Source organism: Hirsutella rhossiliensis, assembly GCF_020360975.1.
Source record: "Hirsutella rhossiliensis strain HR02 chromosome Unknown scaffold00001, whole genome shotgun sequence".
Taxonomy (NCBI): domain Eukaryota; kingdom Fungi; phylum Ascomycota; class Sordariomycetes; order Hypocreales; family Ophiocordycipitaceae; genus Hirsutella; species Hirsutella rhossiliensis.
In genome coordinates this window covers 11,107,730-11,131,425 of record NW_025408667.1, presented here as the reverse complement: position 1 = coordinate 11,131,425, position 23,696 = coordinate 11,107,730, and the positions used below count along the sequence as shown (strand labels likewise).

At 53.6% G+C, this 23,696-nt stretch overlaps 6 protein-coding genes across 6 annotated transcripts; 3 read left to right on the top strand and 3 right to left on the bottom strand.

The window, feature by feature from the left end:
• Window positions 1-938: 938 nt before the first annotated feature.
• On the top strand, window positions 939-1,808 carry HRG_01413 (uncharacterized protein; the record flags this gene model as incomplete). The annotated part of the gene is made up of 1 exon (XM_044859884.1): window positions 939-1,808. The coding sequence occupies one exon, from the start codon at window positions 939-941 to the stop codon at window positions 1,806-1,808; it is 870 nt and encodes a 289-aa protein (XP_044726284.1).
• Window positions 1,809-3,639: 1,831 nt separating this feature from the next.
• On the bottom strand, window positions 3,640-4,397 carry HRG_01412 (uncharacterized protein; the record flags this gene model as incomplete). The annotated part of the gene is made up of 2 exons (XM_044859883.1): window positions 3,640-4,241; window positions 4,298-4,397. The coding sequence occupies 2 exons, from the start codon at window positions 4,395-4,397 to the stop codon at window positions 3,640-3,642; spliced, it is 702 nt and encodes a 233-aa protein (XP_044726283.1).
• Window positions 4,398-9,518: 5,121 nt separating this feature from the next.
• HRG_01411 (uncharacterized protein) lies at window positions 9,519-10,706 on the top strand (the record flags this gene model as incomplete). The annotated part of the gene is made up of 1 exon (XM_044859882.1): window positions 9,519-10,706. The coding sequence occupies one exon, from the start codon at window positions 9,519-9,521 to the stop codon at window positions 10,704-10,706; it is 1,188 nt and encodes a 395-aa protein (XP_044726282.1).
• A 1,046-nt stretch (window positions 10,707-11,752) lies between these two features.
• On the bottom strand, window positions 11,753-12,557 carry HRG_01410 (uncharacterized protein; the record flags this gene model as incomplete). Its single annotated transcript, XM_044859881.1, has 2 exons — window positions 11,753-12,419; window positions 12,484-12,557. The coding sequence occupies 2 exons, from the start codon at window positions 12,555-12,557 to the stop codon at window positions 11,753-11,755; spliced, it is 741 nt and encodes a 246-aa protein (XP_044726281.1).
• Window positions 12,558-14,879: 2,322 nt separating this feature from the next.
• HRG_01409 (MULE transposase domain-containing protein) lies at window positions 14,880-16,267 on the bottom strand (the record flags this gene model as incomplete). The annotated part of the gene is made up of 2 exons (XM_044859880.1): window positions 14,880-14,986; window positions 15,046-16,267. 2 exons carry the CDS (start codon window positions 16,265-16,267, stop codon window positions 14,880-14,882), a joined length of 1,329 nt encoding a protein of 442 aa, XP_044726280.1.
• A 2,130-nt stretch (window positions 16,268-18,397) lies between these two features.
• On the top strand, window positions 18,398-20,626 carry HRG_01408 (piwi domain-containing protein; the record flags this gene model as incomplete). The annotated part of the gene is made up of 7 exons (XM_044859879.1): window positions 18,398-18,996; window positions 19,080-19,126; window positions 19,389-19,771; window positions 19,825-19,884; window positions 20,044-20,382; window positions 20,442-20,526; window positions 20,601-20,626. The coding sequence occupies 7 exons, from the start codon at window positions 18,398-18,400 to the stop codon at window positions 20,624-20,626; spliced, it is 1,539 nt and encodes a 512-aa protein (XP_044726279.1).
• Window positions 20,627-23,696: the final 3,070 nt, after the last annotated feature.

Here is a 23,696-nt window from a genome sequence, read left to right as displayed (position 1 = left end):
AATGGCAGTCGCAGAGGGTATTTTTGGGACTCACAGTGAGGTTCTGACGCACGGATGTTCATGAGGAATAAGAAAGGCAATATTTGTAGTCCGGGTCTTGGGACGTAAGGCAGACCATGGAGCGGACTGTCTTGACTGCTTTGTAATGGATCTGGAATATTATGATCGGCCTGGGGCAATATTTGCTGCGTTTGACGTAACTTGGTGCATTCGCTAGAAGCGTCCTTGTCAAAATACGGACGTAGGAACCGCCCTTCTTATGAACAAGCCTGGGAAAGCTTAATGCGTTATACCGCTGTTAAGGTCACTTCCAGGGCAGACAAGACCCTCTGGGACTTAGTCCCGTCAGCTTCTTGTCTGCATCATAACCGCCAGATTTTTCGTACCTACCCCAAAATTCTCTCGAGCTCCCTGCTGCGTGGAGGCCCAATTACCTCAACTCTCTTTGTTGGTATTATTTTTCCAGTCATATTCCGCTCGTATTGAAGTAATTTCCCATCGCGCGTGCGGCGCTCCGTGGGTGCTCGAAATTTCACGGCTCGAGAGGGCACGGAGGGGATACACCACTCTATCGCATCGTACAGTATCATTGCTGCAAAATTTAACTAAGGAATCCATGAGACTCGCCTAAGTATATGTTCCTGGACCAGACTAATCCCAGAAATCTTCCTGGCGATGAATGCAGGACATGGCACTATGACAGGAAGTAGACAATAGTGGCGGTTATGGACTCGAGCCGCCCTAGCATCTCCCCAGAACATCCAGTTACTGCCGCGACCTTCATTCGGATTGTATTGTGAATAAATACGCACAAAGTCAGTATCCAACATTGTAGGGCAATCACCACAGTGACCATATCCGCGAGCTTGAAGAAGCCGACTAGATTCTGTAGTTATCAGACACAATTCGGCAAGATCGCACACCGTCCGACAGCAGTCATGGCATGGAACAATGCTCAAGGAATGGGTTCATACGCGCTGGAGGATCTGTATAATTTACCAGAATACAATCGCAAGGCGATTCTGCGTCAACTCCTAGTGCAAGCCGATCCTGTCATCATTCATCCGTTATTCGAGCCGGATGACTTTAATCCAGATGTCTCCTCGGGGCTTCTGCTGCTCCAAGAGCTTACGAGGAGAACTGACAAGCTGGGAACGATCCTAGGGGTAGAAGCTAAGGAGATATACTACGGAGAGAACGAGTTCCTGGTTTGGTGGGATGGCCTTCACGCATTTATGCACCCTCCTGGAAGCGGAGTGAATAATAGCAGTGAGATTGGGAGAATGGTGCGCAAGATTGTTGTACGCTATGATATGCGCGACATGGATGACAAAGGAAGCCATTTGGCGACAGAGCTGAAACGAATGTTCGAACTGACCAGAGCTGAGCATGTTGCGATCGAACTTCTGGGCAGCGGAACAGTCGAAGGAAGCGATTTTGCGACACAGGCGGTCATACAAGGCATTGCAGCCATCGTCGGGGCTCTGATACGCTATTTCGGCGACGCCTTTACCATACGAAAAGCTCTTGGAGGGTGGGTTCTTCTGGGTACCGAGAGTTTCTCATGCTTTCGCTCGTACTGGGACTCTCCTTCGGAATCCGCGAGGGAGAGAGCGAGCAGGAGCGAGGCGAGCTTCGAAGAACTCATGCAAATTCAGGTCAATCGTTGGATAGGCGAACACAGCATGACGGAGCCAAGGTCACAATTTCTAGACCACGGGCGTGGGCAGACGTTCCTCACCGCCGATCTTGGTCGGTGGCCAGCCTGGAGCCAAAACATATCCCCAGTCCTGCCATTTAAGCAATAATATTAGTGTTCTCTGCTCAGATCTGTTTTGGAATGTTGATAGTCCAGATATTGTATAGCACCCGCTGGGACAAGACGCCTGTACTAGCGTGGACCCTTGAATTTCTGTGATATTCCATGACCCCGGTGCGACAGCTCCGTGAATGAGGTCTCAAATAATGGGCTTGAGGGACGTATCGAGTGCAGAGCCCAGCAACACGAGCAAACGAAAACCCGTTAGATGGTCGGTCACAACAATGATGGGCTTCGAAAAGTCAGCCAGTTGGTACACTGGACCCTTCCGCCTAACGTCATTCCACGCCGGAACAGCATTGGCGATGCTGACGGGCTACTCACCCCCGATGCCCTGGCCTGCGCTAGACCCGACCATGGCGGACTGGCAAAACCCACCACAAGGAAACAAAGCTGCGGTAGGGAGCCAATACAGGCACGGACCCCCGTGCCTTTAAGGGGCACGGCCCCCGCGCCTCCAAGCCGGAACAGCCTTCGGCCCGCTCAATAAGACGCCAACACCTTGCCAGTCCTACTATATTGACCGTGGCCAACACGCGCGTTGTGCAACGCATCCAATGCAATATGGACCTAAAAATAAGAAACAGAGAACTCCCCGCTGATTGTCTTCCTCCCGAGCCCGAGGGCGAATTTGAAGCAGATGTCTGTACGCTGTTTAACCTCGACAGGGCGAAGGAGTTGGACAAAAGAGGAGCAGATGGCATATTTAGACTGGAGTCGGGCAGAAGATGATCGCGTGGAAGCTCAAGTTGAGAAGGAGATGGGTGACCATCCTCTCGCAAATGCGAGAAAGGGTGTGAAGAAAGAGATATGGCAACGGGTCGAGGAAGATAGCCGAGAGCAAGAGGCTTTGTATTCGGTAGCTGGTGGCGCAGATAAGTGTATCGTTGTCAAAATATAGAAGCATTCGGCTAGGCTGTCGGCTGCGTCTTTTGGTCGGCGATACCTTTACTAGGACTGGAGTCTGGAGGTGGTTTAGGGGGAGTCACTGCGCTGAATAATGGGGGCACGGGGGGGTCCGTGCCTCTTAAAGGCACGGGGGTCCGTGCCTGTATTGGCTCCCAAACCTCGGCGTCTCAAAAGAGTCTACCAAGCCTTCGTAGCTTATCAATCGTATACGGCACCAAGATTGCATCAAAATAGGCTGCGTAATGTTTCTTAACATGGTCATGAACAGTGTTAGGTTCGAGGTTTGCGGTTCGCGGTCCGTAGAAAGAGGCATTGGCGGTAATAAAGAGGCAAAATAGGCGGCACGAAAAGGGAAAGGAGAGTCGAGGTCGAGATAGGACGAAAGATCAGGACTGTCATGAGTCACATCGGCACAGAGCATCAGAGAGGTAAGCCTGGGCGGCTGCGGGGAGATTCCTCTTCGTAAAAGCGCAATGGTGTAGAGGGACGTAGGGTTGAAAATGCCGGACCAAGTTTGGCGCAAAGATAGGACTATCAGAGCCGCAACGGGAATAAAATGAAGACCAGGGTCTTTGGACCAGCGACAAAGCGTGTGTTTTATTTCCTGGAAGTAGAAATTTCTGACTTTTTGAGTCTTCATCTCATCTAGATATGTATGTGAGATATGGCCTGAGTCAAGGCCCACGTGAAATGCCAATGCATGAAAGAAAAATAAGGAGCCCAGTTCGTGAAAGCCCGTCCACGGCCCTTAAAACTCGTCAAGGCCGCAGCACAACTCTCACAACAAGCACTTCTTCCGGAACGGGGGAGCCCAAGCCAACGATCAGACACGGGGTTTGTGCTGCCGGAGGACGTAGACATCGCCCAGCCAATGCAGGATATCGTGATCGACTCCAAACCACGGCCTCAGTTCAGCCCATGCCAAAGGCGTTGCTCCCAATCGCCTCGTTGATCTCGTCTTTTAGTCCGGCAACTGAAGTCTGGATTGAGCTCAGCATATGGAGGCACTTGCATAGAAGAATCTCGCCGGATATGGCCCGTTCCGTTGTTCCCCTGCCTTCCTCGCTAAGCCGCTCACACTCCTCTCGGGCTGCCTCGAGCTCTCGCTCTGCAAGCCTCTTCCCGGCTTCTGCTGCGTCTTGGCTCTCCTGCAGTTGCCTAATGCTCTGCAGCAACGCCACGGACTTGTCGCCCGACCTGGTCGCTTTATCTCCTTCCGCTATTTCCGCAGAGCATCGTTTGCGACGTTGCTGCGGCGTGATTTCACGGGGCGGTGTGCTAGAGTCTTCGCAGGGGGTAGCAGCGCCCGCATGGGCTACAAACGGCGATAGGGCGGCCTCGAAAGTCACGCCAACGCCGGCACAGAGCTCATGGAAGGCTGAAGCGTTGTGATCACTAAGATTCTTGGAAAATAGATGCGCCGCCTCCGGGCGAAAGGTCCACGAATACCACTCGTTGTTCTTGTGGGCCAAGCGGACCTTGGCTGGCTCGATGGCCCACCCCGTCCTGTGCTCTGCACGGGTCAGTCAGCGAAACCCATTATGCACTGCTTGGCGCATGTTTCTTTACTGATGTGATCCGCGAGCACCTGCCTGCAGCGCCGCCTGAGCTGCTTTCGGTCGTCGGCTGTTCGTTTCCTCGAACTTGAGGTCAAAGTGGTGCTCACCATGGCGAACGTCGGTTGTACCTGATGCCGGCGCGGTGTTTGTGTCTGCATCTCCACTGGCACAACATGTCTTTATGGTTTTATTACCGTACTGTACTCTACAGTATCGCCAGTCCTTGGCGACAGGTAGGAATGTTACGTACAAGTCCTTCTTCCGGTATTTGTTCATACTTTTTGACGTCGCGGTGACCGTATGGCGGCAAGTTGCTGTGTATTTACGAGCCTATTTAGGCCCCATAGGCTAGGGCAATGGTAAGCTCGAGCCCTGTGCGCCTGTCGATTAAAGTGTCCCTACCAGAATCGACGCCGCTGTGACCCACCAGATTGCGGATTACCGTTCTGGGCCTTAACAAGTGTCCCGCAGGCGTTTATGAGCTCCACGTCTCCTGCCTTTCCCACTCCCTCATCTACTTTGCGGCTACATATACTTTAGAATATGTATCTTGAGAATTTCCCAGCCACAACAACCAAGTTGCTGCCCCGGGATGCACCATTCGTCAACGAAATGCGTGGCCTTTCATTCATGCCCTCGTAGCCAAAGAAGAAGAAAACGACTACTTTCAATATTCCAGAAACGGACAATCTTTAATTACCTGAGTACGAGTACGGGAAGCTGCCCACATAGGTCTGTGGCGCCTAAGACTAGTGGATCTTACGACTCTATGGAGGCAACGGAGACCGCAGCATTTGCTGTCACGAAAAATCAAGCCACCTGTTGTTCAGGTGACATGTTCAATTGAACATCAAATCTGCTTCGCGACACACCCCCTCAGGGATCACGGGCTAGCCTGGGATTCCTGAGACCACTCTCGCTTTAGCTCTGGGCCTTCTCTGCGCAGTGCCATTCGGGCTACTCTGCGACAGTGCCTCGGGCTCTGGCTATGGCATTACACAGGTGCAGGTCTCGAACACTGACTCCGTCGGGGTGCGCGCTAGCCTAGGTGGTCGTGCGCAGTTACCGGAAGTTCCAGGAGGGGTTAGCCCCTCCTCCCGGGCTCATAACTGTCACGAAAAATCAAGCCACCTGTTGTTCAGGTGACATGTTCAATTGAACATCAAATCTGCTTCGCGACATTTGCAGTACCCGTGCCACGCCCCACTTATTTCGCGTTCGTTCCTCACCAGCTCCAGCGAACGCTGCCCTCGAGAAGTTGGGTGTGACCTGTCTGGGCGTCAATTCTAAGGGAAAAGGGCGTTTTCGGCTTCTCTTTCGAGAGACGGACGTCGATAAAGTACGGCAGAACGACACCTGGATAAAGACACACTTCGACAAGGGAACGCTATATGGGGAACAGTGGTACCCTCTACGGGTTGATAGAGCCCATCGTGGGGTTGCGACGGATGATATCGGATGCGCCGTGTTTGAGCGGATGAACGGGGTGAAAGTGCACAAGATGCGATGGCTCGGGACAGCGTCTGTCGACAAGGAATACCGCTCTCTGGTGGTACACCTGGATAAGAAAGAGGAGGTGGACAGGTTGCTTGCACAACGAACGGTTGAGATGGCGAATGGCGAGTGTGCATACACGCGACCATTTGTTCAGGGACTTCAACCAGCGAGATGCTACCGTTGCCACCTCTACGGACACTTGCATTATCGCTGCAAGGCGCCAGCTCCGATCTGTGGACAGTGCGCCCAACCGGGCCATTCTGCGTCGACTTGCACCTCGGACGTTTTTAAGTGTGCAGCGTGCGGTGGAAAAGGAGCACACAAGGCTACAGATCCTGGGTGCCCGGTATATCGCCGGGAACTCGCCAAGTTACGACCGTCGCCCTACTAACATACATCCTCTGTCTTAACCTTTTCTTTTCAGCACAAACCCTCTACCTATACCTGTGGTTGCCCCACAGCTGGTAGGTTAGCTACACCGGACGGCTAAAGGCAGGTGGACTCTTCGTCAAATGCGGCGGAGGAGAGTGGTCTGTACCTCATCAGACAGGCTCCAGAATTGGAAAGGACAGGTCAAGTGAGCAAGAGACGGATTGAAGGATGTAAGAGAAATTCAGGGATTAGATCGGGACGAATTCCTTGGGCTCGGAACCGAGTATTGGACAGCTCTAGATTAGGCTTAGCGAGTCTGACGCAGTGCCTCTGACTATCGTCAATGGCGGAATATAATAAATAAAAATAAAATAAGCTGGTGCTGGACACCGCAGTAGCCAGTACACCGCAATAGCCAGATTTTTCACCGTCTGCCTTCAATCTGCTTTGTTCCACCCACGTCACTTCGTTTTGCATCAAGGAACATGGAAGCGCGTATTCTAGAAGCGATGCAATACATCGGCGATGTCCCTGATGCAAAAGTCGCCAATGTGGCCCGACAATTCGGTGTTCCACGCAATCGATTGCGTTACCGCCTCGAAGGCCGTCCTCCTAAGGTAGGCCGACCAGCCACGAACATGAAGTTATCGCGCCCAGAAGAGGCAGCATTATGTCGCTACATCGATCGCCTTGATAACGTGAACCTTGCGGTGCGCCCTGAGTTCGTCACCGACGCGGCAAATAATATTCTGCGTGAGCGATCCGGTCAAGCCGATTTAGTTATCGGCAGCAAGTGGACCTCTCGTTTTCTAAAGCGTCACGGTTACTTCAAGAAGCTCCAAAAAAAGCTCCACTCGGAGCGTCAGGCATCGGAGGACCTCACAAGAGTCACCCATTATTTCCAAAATCTCCAGCAAGTCATCCAAGAGAAGGGCATACCACCTGAAGATATCTGGAATATGGACGAGACAGGATTTCGCATTGGAGTTGGCAAGGATCAGCTGATTGTCACCAAAAGAAAGCGAGCTCATTATTTTGGTATCCCCGAGAACAGAGAATCTGCCACTGACATCGAGGCAATCTCAGCAAGCGGAGAGTCCATTCCACCTTTCTTGATTCTGTCTGGACAGATGCATATGACTTCATGGTATCAAATACCGGGACTAGACCCCGACACGGCCATCCGACCCACGTCAAGCGGTTACTCAAACGACGAAATCAGCTTGGAATGGCTTCATCATTTTGACAAACATTCGACAAAGACCTCGAGAAGCTCGAAGCGCTTGTTAATTCTCGATGGCCACGGCTCCCACCACACAAGGCAGTTCATTCAGTATTGCGACCAACATGGCATCATTCCATTTGGTATGCCTCCAAACCTCACGCATATACTCCAGCCCCTCGATGTGGTGGTTTTTCAGCCACTGAAGCACTATCACGCCAAAGCACTGGACGTGATGATTCGAGACGGCCTTGTCAATATCACGAAGCTCGAGTTTCTTTCTTGCATTCAACAAGTACGGTCGCAAGCCTTCAAATCAAGTACGATTCAATCCGCGTTCCGGAAAACGGGAATATGGCCTCTCAATCCGCAAGTGGTGCTGGAGATATTGCAAGCTCGTCAGATGCAAAGGACGCCCTCCTCCCCTCGTCCAGAACTATTTTCTTCACCATTCGAGACGCCATTAACTCTTCGGCAAATAAATAAAGTAGCAGATCGGCTAGAAACCGTATTGCAAGAGGATGAAGATCTAAATCCCGAGTTTTCTCGCGATTTGGGTCGCTTTATTCGGGTTCCCTATCTTTGGCCACCGAATTGGTGCAGACCAAAAGGGATCTGGGAAGGACAAAATTAGCTGAACGTACCCAACAACAACGAAAAAGTGTGAAGAACGCGCAAATGCAATCGGGGAGTCTTGACGGTCGCTCAAGGGCGAGAAATGGTGCAGAAAGGGAAGAAGACCAGGTCGCCAAAGCTAGAAAGGTGGTCGAGGCCGCAGAGATGAAGGCACGCAACGTGCGCAGGCGGTGGTTTGAAGACGCAGCAAAAAAGGCACGTCAATGGAGAGCATCTGGAAGGCTGCGACGAGCGGAAATTTGTGATTCTGAGCGCGGAACGCGATGGTTGAAGCGATTCTAGTTGGAAGAGTCAATAATCTGGCTATTGCGGTGTACTGGCTACTGCGGTGTCCAGCACCAGCTTATGGAGCTGGTGAGGAACGAACGCGAAATAAGTGGGGCGTGGCACGGGTAGGTACAGTGGCCAGCAAACGATCATGCCTCGTGCTGGTTATCTCGTGCCACTTGAGCTGGGCGGTTGCATTGCAGGGATTCGTTTTTCAGTCGTATTGGCTTACATGTACCGCTACCGGGTGAATCAAGGCCGTGACAACACGACGCCACCCGTCTCGTGCGATGGCGGCCCGTGGTGCCGGGGCATCTTATTGCAGATGTGTAGTGCAAATGAAGTGGAAGGTGTGAATCAGGGACGACCCGTGGTGACTCCTGCACCACTCTGGGACTGCAATGACCCCGCAGCTACAAGATGTTACTCAGGTGTGTTTACCGAGGTCAGACATACGCTAATAGGACCGCTGGAGCATCCCCCTACGCTTCCCTCGACTCATTAGCGTCGTTTTCTTGCCTCGGAATGCTGCCTGACTGCCACCTGGTCCCAAACAAGGTGCTCCGTGGCGCGTACACCACCTCGCAGGTCAACACTCCCTCTCAGCTGTTCCGTGGTCTCCATGGCCCAGAGGGTCCTTGCGAACTCTCGTTTCGCAGGACCTGAGCAAGGCTTCTCTTGCACCTTCAGTTAGCAGGCAATACGAGAACAGGGGCAGCTTCACTGCTTGCCCCTGACCATGAATTGCCAAAAGGGGTGCGCGCTCTCGCCTACCATGTACCATGCTCGCTACTGGCTTGCGCACCGGTTCTCAGCCCTTTGAGTGTGCGGAGGCTGCCCCCAGGTCACAAAACCCACAGTACGTGGCTACATACCAGATACGCTCCAGACACGCAAGATTCAGCCGATGCACTGTAGATATTCGTACTCGCGCGTCTTAAGACTAAGGGCGAAAGGTTATAGGAGAACTGTAATTGGAAGAAAGTCGTTCGTATATGCAGGCGGCGCGCAGACACCCCAGCTGGTGGTTGGGTTACAGTATGCTCCACTTCGTCCCATTTCGAATGACCAAATATGGGGCAGTACCCACCAATAGCAAGGTAGACAGGGATTAGAACGCAACAGGCCTCGAGTCTCAGTATTTTTATTAACATGTCCAAGTCCTGCCCTTAGGAGGGCCATACGGACCGTCTCCTTCTCCCCCTTAGCCCACCCTTCACCGTATGCCTTGCACACCATGGCGAGAGCTCCATCGTGCCCAGGTTCGCCCTGGAGCGATCCCGCTATCGTGCTCGTCGGCCATCAACTGGAGCAGGTCAACAAACTGCAGCGCGAGCTCGCTTCCTGCAAATCCGATGCAGAGAAGGCCATGGTATGCCGCCAAACACGAGACAGCCTTCTGGGTGACCACGAGAATTTGGAGATCTTGTCCGCGATCTGCCGAGATGTTATGGAAGCTTCTGAGCAAAATTGCACTTCTGGCAAGCTTGATGGATCGTGGCGACAATTCACGCAGCTAGCCGCGAAGGGAGCGAAGCTACGGGCGGCCCGTGCCAAGGCCCTCCAAACGGTGGCTGATCATTGGGGTGCCCAGGTCGCACGCCACTATGGCTGGGGGACCATATCGCACACCTACTGCCAACAGCTACACGCTGCAGCGAGGGAGATAAACTGGCCAACGTTCGTGAGGAGGTTGAACCAAGTTTTGTTGGATCGACATTGGGCCAAATCTCTCAATGTGCATCCCATCCCAGCTTCCATGAACCCGATCACGCAGCCCGATATTGAGAAAGCGAGAAGGCAGGGCCAACGCGGCAATATCCAGCGCGGCAAAGCCAAGGGTCTGGCCACCGAGAAAGACCAGGAAGCCGCTTATAAGGCAGCCAAAATTGAGTCTGAATCTTTTTACCGGGCTGCCAATAGGTTGCCTGCCAGTCTTGGGTTGGACCGTTTCGGCGTTGTGGTGAGAGAGGAATTTGACGATCAGCCAACAGGTCTCGAGACCGACGGCCAAGATGGCAATCGAGCAAACCCGGCACCATCGGCAGCGAGCAGCATTCGCCCCGATCGTCCACCGCCCATCGGCTACAATGAACTCTTGCAGACTGAAGCGACTTGCCCGTTGCCAGCCCCGTTGCCTGACAACATCAGGGTTGCTGGTGGAAATTCTTGCCCGTTCCCGCCATCGCCGCCATCGTCACCAGACGCTGGGACGTCTCCAACTTTGTCGTCGACTGCAGAGTCTGAACAAGCCCTGCCCTCGAGCGGTTTCCACGGCAAAAGAACAGCTCCGGCACCCTCGGATCGAGCGACCAAGAGGCAGAGGACTTGTCTCCCCACCGGTAGTGCTGCCGCTGATGCTGGGAAAATTTACGGTAAGTCAAAGGCTCCGCTGTCACTGGGAAGCCGCTGCTCATTGGCCTGACCCAGATTTATTGGCCGAACTCCAGGCCCAGGGCTCGCTTCTGGCCGACCAACCGCAATTTTCGCAATCGTTAGAGTGGGCCAGAGAAGAGTCCAAGAAGGGTGAGAGATCCCACCGAGATACCAGCAGGGCCGCCTCTCATCTTTCCCATGCCGCAAGCCCTTCAGACGCCGCTACCGTCACCCACCGCCCAGCGCCGTCTTTCCTTGACCGAGTCCTTTTGCCCACTCCTGCGAGACACCCCGCTACTCATTCATCACAACATGCTGCATGTGATTTGGTACCGTCCCTTTCCCCGCAGCCGGGGGTGCAGGGGTCATTTCAAGAGAGTTAGTGTTTCTAGATACGTTGCCACGTCAGGGTGCTAACGGCTCAAGTTAGGTGCACGAGCGTCCTCCTCGCCCGATCTACTCTTCAGCTGCACATCAAGTGCGACTATATCCGACCCTGCCCAACATGGCCCGGATGACGACGCTACAGTGCACGCGCAACGCGAGCAAACCATAGCCGCGCGAAACGGCGCGCTTAGCCCGCCGATACAGAGACATATTGGACAAGAACATTTCATGCCGCACGCAGATAGGATTGCCGCCTTTGATTCATGTGAGCCATGCTCCCATTTTACAATCAAACTTTGCATGGTTGACGATATGTAGCCTCTCCTAGCTTCCAAGCTAGCTCATTCATGCTTGGCAAAGAGCAGGCAATATGGGCCTTACGAAACCACAATGCTCAAAAATTCACATTGATACTCCTTCAGACGGCATTTGACCAAGATGGCAGGATGGGATCTTGTGTCACATTTACCGTTCCCAAGCCAATAGCCCATAAACTAACAAATCGGCCTGGTGAACTTCCGGAGCAAAGTTCTGTAACACCGGTGGTGCTGGGTCACCTTGCTGATGTCACCGAAAGTGGGGCTCATTCAGCACTGCTGAACGGGTCGTCTTACTTTCTGAACATCCCCAGAAGTCCCAATCAACCATTCATCACGGTGTGGACTACATTGGATGTGGGGAAAAAAAATTCCTTAATGTCCTGTGCACCTAGTTGAGAAGGCCATGCTCCCTCAAGAAATGCAGAGCATCTGAACAAGTCTCGATCTCATTGTTTTTCGGCGGTTCAACGATGATGATGTGGCCGTTGGGACCTGTGACATGATGCTGCTTCCCATCTTTACACACACGTGGCTCGCCGTTTTCTTCTACGAAAGCCCAGCCAGTTTGCCGGAACGGTCTGCAGCCTCTCAGGCGTTCCGGTTCCATCATCATGGTTCCACAACCTCCCAGGACAAGCTCCATCATGGTGTCCGGCAACGGGCTGTCTAGAACTTCAAGCGCAATTATTCTGCTTAGTTGGTTTGTCCTGAGGAAGTCGGCCAGCTCGGAAACGAAGTTATCCTCGATTTGGGCTAATTCGGGATGTTTGCCGGAGTGGTATTCGTACGGATGGAAGCCCTTGTCTGTGAGAATAAAAGTATGCCCTCGCAAGGTGTCGAGGTTCAATGTGTCCATCTTGGTAGGCTTTGTCCAGCGGCAACGTGGGCCAGTTCTGTCTCCGAACAGGACTTTCTTTTCCGGGATCTGGAGGTGGCCATGGACCAAGTGGACGCCGAAAACCTTGTGGGCGTTGTTTCGGACAAAAATTTCGGCGAGCTGTTGGAGAAGGTGCTCAACTTCGGGCTGGGCTTCATCGGAGGGAAGGCCGTTGTACCTGCGGGACGAGGTCAGTCTGCGTGGCAGTCTGCGTGATGCATGGGACAAGGCGTGTGACGTACAGCTGACGGCTCCATTCCATATCTGCATCTGTAAGACCGCTGTTGAGGCCGGGGATTTGGACTTTTGCCGCCATGGTGCGTTGCTGAAACCGGTTGCGGTCGCGAGAAAAGTGACTGCGGGGTTGATGTCTGGTAAGTTCTGTGCGGCGGGGGTGAAGCGGATGGTGCGCTATTAAATGCAAGGTTCGTCGGGTGACGGCCTTCTGCTCTCCTAGGCTCCACCCGTCCACTCAAGCTCAACACCCAATCAGCAGTCCGCACATCACATCTGACGAATTTGGTCGACAGAATTTCGGAGCAATAGGGTGTCTCAATGATATCACCCATTCGCCTCCCGGGTGGCACCAGGGGCTTTATTCAGCTTGGTGCTGCCGCCTCCCTTCCCATATTTTTATTTACAAATGTGGGGCTGACGTAACTCATAACCAGCTGCTGACGACCGGGCAAATGCGACTAATCACTGGACAGTGGACTGCATAGCATTTGCTGGCAGCTGCTCGGGAACCGAATGGATGTTAATTATTGTATCAAAAGTAAATGCCTAGGTCAAAAACTAGGTTGGCGCAAGCCCTGCGGTCCATCATAATCTGGAAACTGCGACGCGCCAGACCAACTTCACGAAGTGGGGTAAGACGGATTAACATTCGGACCGCAGCTGAACCCACTTAAAACTGTGTGATTTGATTGCATAAATGAACCCAAAAGCTTCGACAACGACCTCGTCACAGACCAACCAAGCGACATTTCCACATCCTATTCCATCCAGTACATACGATGTCCGAAAATCTTCAAGAGATTGAGGAGCTTCGGTGCTTGGTAGATGTCGTCCACGCCCGTGGACTAGGAAAGACGTGATGAATGATCTTATGATCATCAAGAATAGCCCGGAATGGGCTTTGTCACGATCAGACGCTCATTCACGGTGCTGCCCACTGCCTAATAGGCAGTCACACTAGTCAAGCTGCTGCCTGCAGGCAGCAGCTGCCCTTAGTCTCTCTATTCATGTATATAAGAGAGATAGGTTTCTTTCATCAGATAGAAATCAAGAGTCTTTCGTTGCCCGATTCACAGGGGATCTTCTTCCCGATCGTTGCTCAGTCACCCACACTGTTCGTGCATCCTGTTGTGTGACAGGCTTTATAAGCTTCGTTGCGTTCGGATCAATTTCCGAACGCTGTGAGTTTCCAGAACAGTACATACTGTACATATATATTGCACGGGTAGGGATCGAAGCGAGCCATTGTTGACGTCTAGCCCTGTCTCTGCCACATGTTTTGTTATGGAAATTCAAGGTTGGCCATGGCATAGGGCTGGCGACCAATTGTCTGACCACTTGGCAGTGCCATAAGTGGCCTGAGCGGAGCGCGGCACCAGACTGGTACGGTGCAGTTTATGGCGGTCGAGGTGCTGCGCAAGACCGATCACACCTACCGGCATGATCTTGAATCGTTCTTCTATGTTTTGCTTTGGATGTGTGCCCGATACTCGTGGAGCAATGGGTTTGGCGGTGGAGAGAAGCCGCCCAAGGAGAGCGACTTACGCAATTGGCAAATTGGAAGCTTCAGGGACATTGCGAAAGCAAAGGAGGGTGACATGACAATGAATGGTCTTGAAAGGATTATGGGCGAGTTTCCAGAGAGGCTTGATGTTGTGAAGCCTCTCTGTCTGAGGATTAGGTCGATAATGTTTGGAGACACAGCGAGGCTCAACTTTGGAACCCCTGTAGGAGATTCAGACCAGCTTTACAAGCCCATTGTGGCTGCCTACGATGATATCATCAGCGGGCTCTAAAGAATAGCACGCTTGTCTCTGGCGATGAGAAGGGGGACTAGCGGATGTCATGAGAAATGCATCTTGACTTTTTTTAATCTTCATATTAGGACGAAGAAGGCAAGGCAATTGATATACGGGCCCAACCACTTTACTACACGGGCGCTCCTTACACGGGCTGTATGGACGACCCGCCAGCCCCACCTAGACGGCCCGTCAGCCCACCAAAGGCGGTGAGACCACCACGCCTGCACAACACAGCTCACCAAGACGACCTCTTCAACCGCTAAACGATGCACCCGTCCAGCTCTTTAACGCTATCTAAAGGTAGGTACACTAAGAATCGGTCCAGAATTCGAGAAGAAATTATGCAACAGACATCGACATATGTGCACAGTCAGAACCTACCGTTACAGGCGCGAGGATGGCCAGCTTTCCAATGTACCGGTGTACCCTACGAAGATGCCATGGATCTAGTCACCCTCTCGCTCGTCCGAACAATAACACACTCACTGACGCCTGTCTCGCTGTGCGCGTTCGGTGCAGTCGAGTCCACCGAGGCAGCGGGCGGCTTATGGGAACCCGAACGACCAATCGAGCTCGGTCGCGGCACTTGCCTCTCGTCATCACTTATGAGCTCCCACTCCGACCGTTGCCTCCGTACGCTCGGCCGACTTCTGCGCCCAGTAGCCCGAACGCCTGTCGTCTTGCCCGTCCTGAGGATGGCCGTCTTCTTGCCCGTCACTGTCTGACTCTTTCGGCGTCGGCTACCCGCTCGATTTATCACCATACTCGTGGGGACAGGCTGAACCGTATTCTTCGGTCGTCCGCGAAGGCTCGTTGCGATCTTGGGATCCAGGATTCGGCGGTAAGGGTCCCGTGAAGAAGGCTCCCGTAGATGCCACCGTGGGTGGACATCCCACCTCCTTAGGAACTCGCCTGCTTCCAATTTGCAGTAGATCGTATGGCGGCAAGGGATCCCCAGTTGCCAGGACACGGAACAGTTCTCGCCGCAGTCTCCGATCGGTTCTGGCCAGGGGCGAGACCTGCTTGGTATCGCTTTCAAGGCGTAGCGGTGTTCCCTGGCAATGAGATTAAGCCCCTGTTGAGATGCAGTCATGCGGAGCTCGCCCAGGTACTCAGAACCAGGACTAGAGTAGGTACGCGTGGTTAAAACCTCGTCTTGTGCACAGTTGTCGATAAAGTCTTGTTCCTGATCACCCAACATGCCCTCTATCGCCTCGATGAGCCCAAATAGATGGCTCATTCCATTGAGCAGATAGCTCTTGACGTTATTATTGCTTGCCTCTGTGCCAGACGTCACGCGAATACCGAAGTTGCGATGCTTTTTGATGAAGCACTGCGACCATTGCGCGCTCAGGGGCAAGTAGGTATTGTAAAGGTAGATCAGAATGGCCTCCTGGTCATCGAACTCGTCGCATAAGCGCACCCAAGCCTTCTCGTAGTCTGCCTTTGTCTCTGCAAAAGCCACGAGCTTCCACATTTCAAGGACACCACGGTAGTTGTGGGGTACGGTCGCGGAGACGTTGCTCCGAGACAGCGGCTCGTCTTGTCTCCCTGCCGCGAGGACCGCCTCCTTGTCGCGCGAAGTTAACGTTGCCTGCGATTGCTCATTATTAGAGCTACCGTCGCTGTCTTCTTTGGCGTGCTTCCACTTGCGCTTGGCGTTAAGTAGTACGTTCGAGTTGATATGGAAGATACAAAGCTGTTGTTGAGCGTCTGGAAACTGATCTTCCAGTGCCGCCTTCATCTGTTGGTCGAAGTCCGTGATCACAACGTTGGGTAGTTGAATTCCATGCCTCTCAACCAACTGCCTAATCCCTTCAGCGAGGAATTGGAAGCCTTCGCGCCTTTCGTTGTCGATCAAGCCGAAGGCAGCGTTGTAGACGGACTTGAGGCAAGTTTGGCCCGTTGCCTGGAAGAGCGGGAGCTTGAAGCGATTTGTGTTGTAAGTGTTGTCGAAGCTTATCACCTCCGGGAAGCGTTTCCACATACGGATACAGTATGGAAAGGTCCATACCAACCCAACAAGGCGGTCAGGTTCGGTCTCTGACCACTTGGCGATATAGGGGATGCCCCTCTCGTCGAAAAGCTTGATTAACGCGGCTGTGGGGCTCATTCCACCAAGCTTCTCGCGGCGCAGAAGCGCCCTGGCGTTATATATGTCCCTTCTCATATAGACAGTTCCTGGGTGGCGGTCCCGAACAAGGCCCCCTACATCACGTGCCCGGATGCCAACTCGCCGGCTTGTTGTTTCGATTGTTGCCTTGACAGGGTTGGTAAGTCTTCGGTGAACTGGGTGCGCGGCGAGGCTAATACTCCGTTCGTGGTTATGTTGGCCGTGCTCAGGGTCGGGAAATGCTCGTAGCGTCCACATATAGTTGTTCTCTGCCAAGCCTTCCGCAATCACCTTCCACTTGCAGCCGGACTTGCGTGATCGTCTCTGGCGAAGCCCAGTCCCCTCAGACGGGCGTGGCTGACCGTACCGATCGCACTCCAATACGTATCGCGTCTTCCTGGCTCGACTCCCAGTTCCATTTCGCCTGACAACGCCAAACCCGTTCGCCTTTGCGAATGCATTCACCTCGGCGTGAAGGGCCTCGATCGATGAAGCTCCAGTACCGGGGATTTGTGGATTGGGAATAGGTTCAACGTCGCTATAATCGCCACGCTCCACGTCGGAGAAGCCGTTCCACTCTTCGTACTCCTGTCCATCTTGGCTCAACGATGATACTAGCGGAGTGGGCGACGTAATACGGCCGTGGCAATCGTAACCAAGTTCCCAAATAGCTTGCCGTGGGCAGGACGCTTCTCGACACTTGGCCAACTCGCGAGCCAATAAGGAATCTGCCTCTGCCAGCTCCCAGGCCAAGGTCAAGGCAGACTGGAAGCAGGCCACAATCTGCTTGCGGGCATCGACTTCCTCCACCCTCAAGAGGCAGCGTAGACGCTGTCTCTCGAGTTTGTCTGGATCAGGAATTCCTGGGGTGAACAACCGCCGAGCCCCACCTCCTCGGAAGCTCTCATCCAAGAATATTTGTGACTGACGTAGTTTCCACCAGGGCTCGTCGACGCCACGAGAGCCGTGTGGTCTCGGCAGGCTAGTGAAGTAGCTTTCTGGCCATGTCGCGAAGAGATTGTATAACGCATCGTCGTCGTTAAGGCCGTAATACGGTTCAGGATCGAAAGGAGGCTGAGTCCGAGCCTGTGATGCAAGTCTACGGCGCTTGCATGGAGGCAAGCCCGGAAGGGATCCACTACAGCCGTCGCTGCTACTGGCAGCAGTTTGGTCTTCTTGCAATGTCATGCCGATTGGTGCTTAACCGAATGATTGCTCAGACGGAAAGTTGGTTGTGGGAGAGTTAGGTAGTTGTCACTACAGGTCGAACAACTCGCAGCTGGGATGTCACCCCGCCTTCTGCCAGGTGGTGGCTGGTGGGGCTACAGACCCTGCCAAGTGCAGGGACCAGGCGGCAGAATTTTTGGCCCAATTAAAGCCGCCGCCCGTGTAAGGAGCGCCCGTGTAGTAAAGTGGTTGGGCCCGTATATCAATTGCCGAAGGCAAACCGCCGGACAGAGGCACAGACGGCAACGAGATCTATGTAGAAGAACGCACTGATTTCTACTTACTAGCCTTGATAAGCCCTCTAAATTTTATTGAACCCTGGATTTACCCTCCAAAAAGATTTGTTCAGCAAGCTGTGGTCATGCACAGCAAGACTTCTTCCGACAATATCTCAAATTCGGCGCACCTTGCAAAATGTGTCAATAATTGAACATAGCGTCGGTTGCGAAGTTTGAGCGAGCCCGACGGCTGTGGTCATGAATTAGCCAGCAACGGCGTTTAGCAGCCGCAAACCTAATGTCTATCTACAGAAGCACAGTACTACATATATATACAAATGTCGATAACTTTGCAAGCTGAGTCGCGACGAGTCATTGTTGATTTGGAGACTCTTGCATCGTTGTTTTCAGGCTTTCGCTCAAGTGCTGCATCGGCAACGTGGGCCTCAAGGTCAACCTCAAGGCCGGCGGCGTCAACCACCGGCTCCGAGAGGACGTGAGCCTTCTAAAAGAGGGCAAGACCATGGTGGCCGGCTACGACGTAGCGCATCCGACCAACATGGCGACGGGTCGGGACGCGCGCGACGCGCCCAGCCTGGTCGGGCTCGTGGCGAGCATCGTCAAGGACCTGGCGCAGTGGCCTGCCGCGTCGTGGGAGCAGCCGTCAAAGCAAGAGATGCTCAGCGGGCAGCTCGTCGACACCTTCAAGACTCGGCTGGAGCTGTGGCAGCGGCACAACCAGGGCCACTTCCCGGACAGCATTGTAATCTTCCGCGACGGCGTGTCCGAAAGCCAGTTCTCGCAGGTGCTCGAGAAGGAGCTGCCGTCGATTCGGGAGGCGTGCCGCGTCAAGTTACCGCCTAACTCGTCGTCGCCGCGGCTAACGGTTGTCGTCTCGGTCAAGCGCCACCATACGCGCTTCTTCCCAACGAGCAAGGAGTCCATGTCCAACTCGGGAAACATCCGCAATGGCACAGTCATCGACCGCGGCATCACGCAGGCGGGTTACTGGGACTTCTTCCTCACCGCCCACCACGCGCTAAAGGGTACCGCGCGCCCTGCCCACTATACCGTCATCCTCGACGAGATCTTCCGCCAAAAGTACAAGTCGGCCGCTGCCAACGAGCTGGAGCGCCTCACCCACGAGCCCTGCTACCTGTATGGCCGCGCCACAAAGGCGGTCGGCATCTGTCCGCCCGCCTACTACGCAGATATTGTGTGCGAGCGCGTCCGTGCCTCAGACCCGAGATCTTCGAGGTCAGCAACACCGACAGCGTCTCCACCGGCAGTGAGACCTCTGCCGCCGCAAACCAGGAGGTCCACGAGTTGCTCAAGGACAACATGTATTATGTCTAAGCCAGCCCCGGGCGCATTATCTCTTGCTCCGCCCAGTTTTTGGCTCTGCTTCTTATTTCCTGTCCTTCCAACTACACAGTGAGCTGTTGCACTGTTGTGAAGCCAGAATCGGCCGCACATTCGGTCACGGGCACCCGTAATCGGGGCAAGGCCTAGGAGCCACCCCGCGTTATCTGTGTCTAACTTTGAGACAGAGCAGTCCAAGTGGGCAGCCCGCGAGGTCGACTTTGCCGACATCGAAGCCGTCAAGGCCATATACGGCAACAAGCCGCCCTTTGCCAAGTCGCCCTTCTGCCGCCGCCTAGCCACGCCCGGACAGCAGTCGCTCTTCACCACGGTCAACGCTGACTTTCACCGCCGCCATCGCCGGCTCCTGGCCGAGACCATATCAGATTCGGCGCTGAAATCCGCCATCCCGCGCGTCGACGCCCACGTCAAGCTCGCCATCCGGCGCATGGCCGAGGAGATGGAGGCCCAGGGCGCCGCAGACGTCTTCAAGTGGTGGCACTTTATGACGGCGGATGCCATCAGCGAGCTCACGTTTGGAGACTCGTTTCGTAAGCTGGAGTTGGGCTACGTCAGTACCGCCGCTGGCAAAGGTGCCGCAGCCAGGGCTGATGGCGTCGACAGAAGAACACATACTCGCTGGACCTCGAAAAGGTGGCCCGCGTCAGCGCCGCCCGAGCTACGGTGCCCTGGATGGTCGACTTTAGCAAGTTGGCTGCCAGGTCTCGCTTTGAGACGGGCGCTAAAGCACGACATGAACATGAGGAACTACGCCGTCGACTCTCTCCAGCGCCATGATCGCCTCGTCGAGGCCAAGCCAACCCGTCCCTGGCCGCGCGGCAGACACTGTTTGCCAACCTCTTCCAAGCCGAGCGGGACGGTAAAGTCCCCTTCAACGAGGTCCGCGACGAGGCCCAGTCGTACATCACGGCCGGCACCGACACGACGGCCGTGTCCCTAACGTATCTGACCTGGGCCGTGTGCCGCAACCCGGGAGTCCGCGCCCAGTTGGTCGAGGCGCTCCGGACGCTGCCGCCCGACTTTATCGAGACTCAGCTGCGCGGCCTGCCCTTGAACGACGTCGTCGACGAGACGCTGCGGCTATACTCGGCGGCGCCGTCGACGCTGCCCCGTGTCGTGCCCCCGGCGGCGCAATGCTCGCGGGCCGCTTGTTCGACGAGGGTACCGTCGTCTCGGCCCAGGCCTTTAGCTTACACCGAGACCCCGTCGTCTTTCTGCAGCCCGACGGCTTTGTGCCCTCGCGCTGGGCATCGCCCACCGAGACCATGAGGAGCGCCTACATGCCCTTTGGTCGCGGGCCGCGCGGTGAGACTCGACCTGTGCCCGGGGGGCTTTTTCACCTCTTGGCCTTGCTGACGACTTCTGATGCGTGCATGTAGTCTGTCTCGGGCTGCACCTCGCGTAAATCGAGCTCCGGCTGGCTACGGCCCGCTTCTTCCTTGCCTTTCCGAGGCTCAGGTATCGTCGCTCGAGGGCATGTCGAACCGCGATATGGAGCCCAAGATTTACGTTTTGCTGGTTCCGTCGGGCGGCCGGTGTCTGGTCCAAGGACATGGCTGAGGCCGGAGCCGGGTCTTGATAAATACGGCTTGAGACGGCGGTGCCGAGCAATGGCGGAGGCATCGCCAAGAGGCTTGTGCAGAGATTGGATATATCTGGCCCCCAGGCCCCCCTTGCTGCTTTGGTGCCTTTACATCATGTCGTGATTCATGTTGGCACCTGCTATGCTTGAGTTGTCAGTGTCAGTCCATGTCCGTTACAGTGACGCCGCCAGTTCGGCTCCCGTCGGGCTCCCGGCAGCACACTGTTCTGGCGAGATTCTAGTAGGCAATTGATGTACGCGCCGAACCACTTTGCTACGGACGCCGTCTTACGGACGCCGTGTGGCTGACTCCAGTTCAGCCACACCATGCCTACCACGGACGGAAACCAGTTCCTGTGTTTTGTCACTTACAATCTGCGTAGTGTACCTGGTACAGAGACCGGCGGCACGAAGAAACGAAAACTCTGTTAAACTTTCGAGCACAGACCTTTTGCTGGACGATTGGTCACCGACAACAGCGACCTTCTCAAGGTCAATCGATGTAATAACATCTATATCGTACACTGACATACCTGGGGGAGCGGGATTACAGAGCCGATGTTGAGCTCTCGCAGTTTGTCAATTTTGGCCAGTGATGTCTGGCTTCCTAGCCAATTGGGCGTCATGATTATTACTCAAGATGCAAGATGATGATGTGGCTCTGCTGTGGAGAGAAGCAAGGAAGCCAGCTTTAAGGTCGCGAAAGCTCAATGAGCGTATGGGCAATAAATAGAGAAATGTAGGGCAAGAGAGCTTTGAGCTAGTGCGCAACATTGATTTCAATTCAAGCAAAACGCCCCCACTCAGCGCGATAGTAGAGGGACAAATTTGACCAAACTGGCCCCTGCAGATACTGAAGCGATATGTGAGCTCTATTATATAGCAAGGACAAGGCACGACAAGGAGTTCTTGGCTTGAGCAATACACCAGAGTACGACGTATTTAGCTCCGCGGATACGAGCTATTACTGCCTTGTGATTAAATAGCAGTGCATTGCGTTGGAAATGAAAATTTGGAGATAGAGAGATATGACTCTGAACGCCCTACGGCTTCTGTTGACATTAGAGTCCACGCTTTCTTACACCTGAGAAAACCAAGCATGCCATTGTTAATGAGCTTATGGGCATTTGAAAAGCAACTGATACCTCGGCATGACAAGTACATCGGCATGACTCGTACACCGCTATGACTCTTGTAATGGCATGACTTCCATACCATTGGGGTTGCTATTTTTTTGGGACTCATGTAACTTTAAACCAAGGCGGTCAAAGTGGGAAGGAATTTAAAGAGCAGACTCTTCACATCATCGGGACAGCGCATAAACTATTCATATCGAGTAAGTACGATTCTGACCTCATATCAGTCCACTCCGTGGTGTCTAGATCTGCGTTGAGGAAAGAAAATAAGGTTCGCCCATGGATTCAGGAGGGTCACAAATAGTAGCGAAGCAGGTTAGTATGCACACGGTGGAAAGTATCGTGTAACTGCTTACAGCACGTGACCAGCTAAATTTCGCGAAGCGCTTCGCAGTACCAACAAGCAGATTCTAACGACTTTGGAGGCCGCTTTCTCGTATTTCTTCCCCTTTTCAATACTAACACTGTCCTCTGTAGCTAGACCCAGTCACGGCAACTAGCATTTTGCGACCTTGCTGTTAGTCTTTCCCAGGCTGCCTCCTCACTTTCTTTCTGTTCAATACAAGCCAATACATTGAGGTTCAAAGCTATTTCAACGGCGAAAATGACAAGTGAAATCTCACCGGATGAAAGAGCTATTTACTTAGCTTTCAACGACATTTTCAAGGATCAAAGTGCTCAGCTTCGTCGACATGCTAAGATAATTGCTCTTATAAATCGACACAAGTCACAGCCGGCTATTGCAAGGTTGGTCGAGGAGCACGGTTTCGACGTGGTCTCCCAAACAATAAAACAGCTCCTCTCAGCCAATGTATTCGAGTCTACTCGGATAGCAAGGGAGCGCTTTCCGCAGCCCTCAGCCATAACAGCTAGTGGCTCGCAGATAAGCTTGAGATCAGAATTGCCCAACCTTAGCTCGCATTTCGACCTGCTGGGACCCGAAGAACATCATCTTGGACACGAAGATGATGTTATGAGCACTCCGATTTTCAGCGAGTCTGTCCGTCAATATGGGAATTCTCTCCGGGAGAACCCTTTTCCGCAGTACGGGCTTCTTGGAGCTGATGCCAGCAAGCTGCCACAAAGTGTTCCGGATCAGGGATGGACATCTTACGAACGGGAATCGAATCGATAGATTCATTCGATGCCAAGTCTTACGAATATCGAATCGAATTTCTTGGCGTTCGATTCGATATCGAATCTGCCACGGCCCCATTCGATTCGCATCGAATCGAACGCGGTGTACCTCATTCGACATTCGACAGCATCGAATCGAACGTGGCGTATTTCATTCGACAGACGAATCGAACAGGGGCACATTTTGGTCGCCATCGAATCGAACGGCTCCCATGCGTTCGACCGGATTCGATCGATTCGATCGAATGAGTGACGCGGTTCGCGGAAATCACCGCGGGGAACCTTTAAGCGCGTCTTCTCAGACGCGTCAGTCAGCCCCTGTTGGTGCCTGACGCGACAAAGCGTGATTTAGCGTCTATCGACCCAAACCAGGTCAAGGCGTTAAGACATGTTGGTATGTACAGCCAAACCCCCCATAAATACGTTGACATAATTAGTATCTTGCAACTCCAGCAAACATGCTCTGCGGAAACCCATTCATGGCTGCTCTATAAGATCACGACGAAGCTCTACAGTGTACGGCCATCATAAGCTCTATGGCGACGTTGCATACGTGCGGTATGTTGGAACGAAATCTCGGTCATCAGGTGGGATTGATGCCATGGGCGCCAGAGATAAGA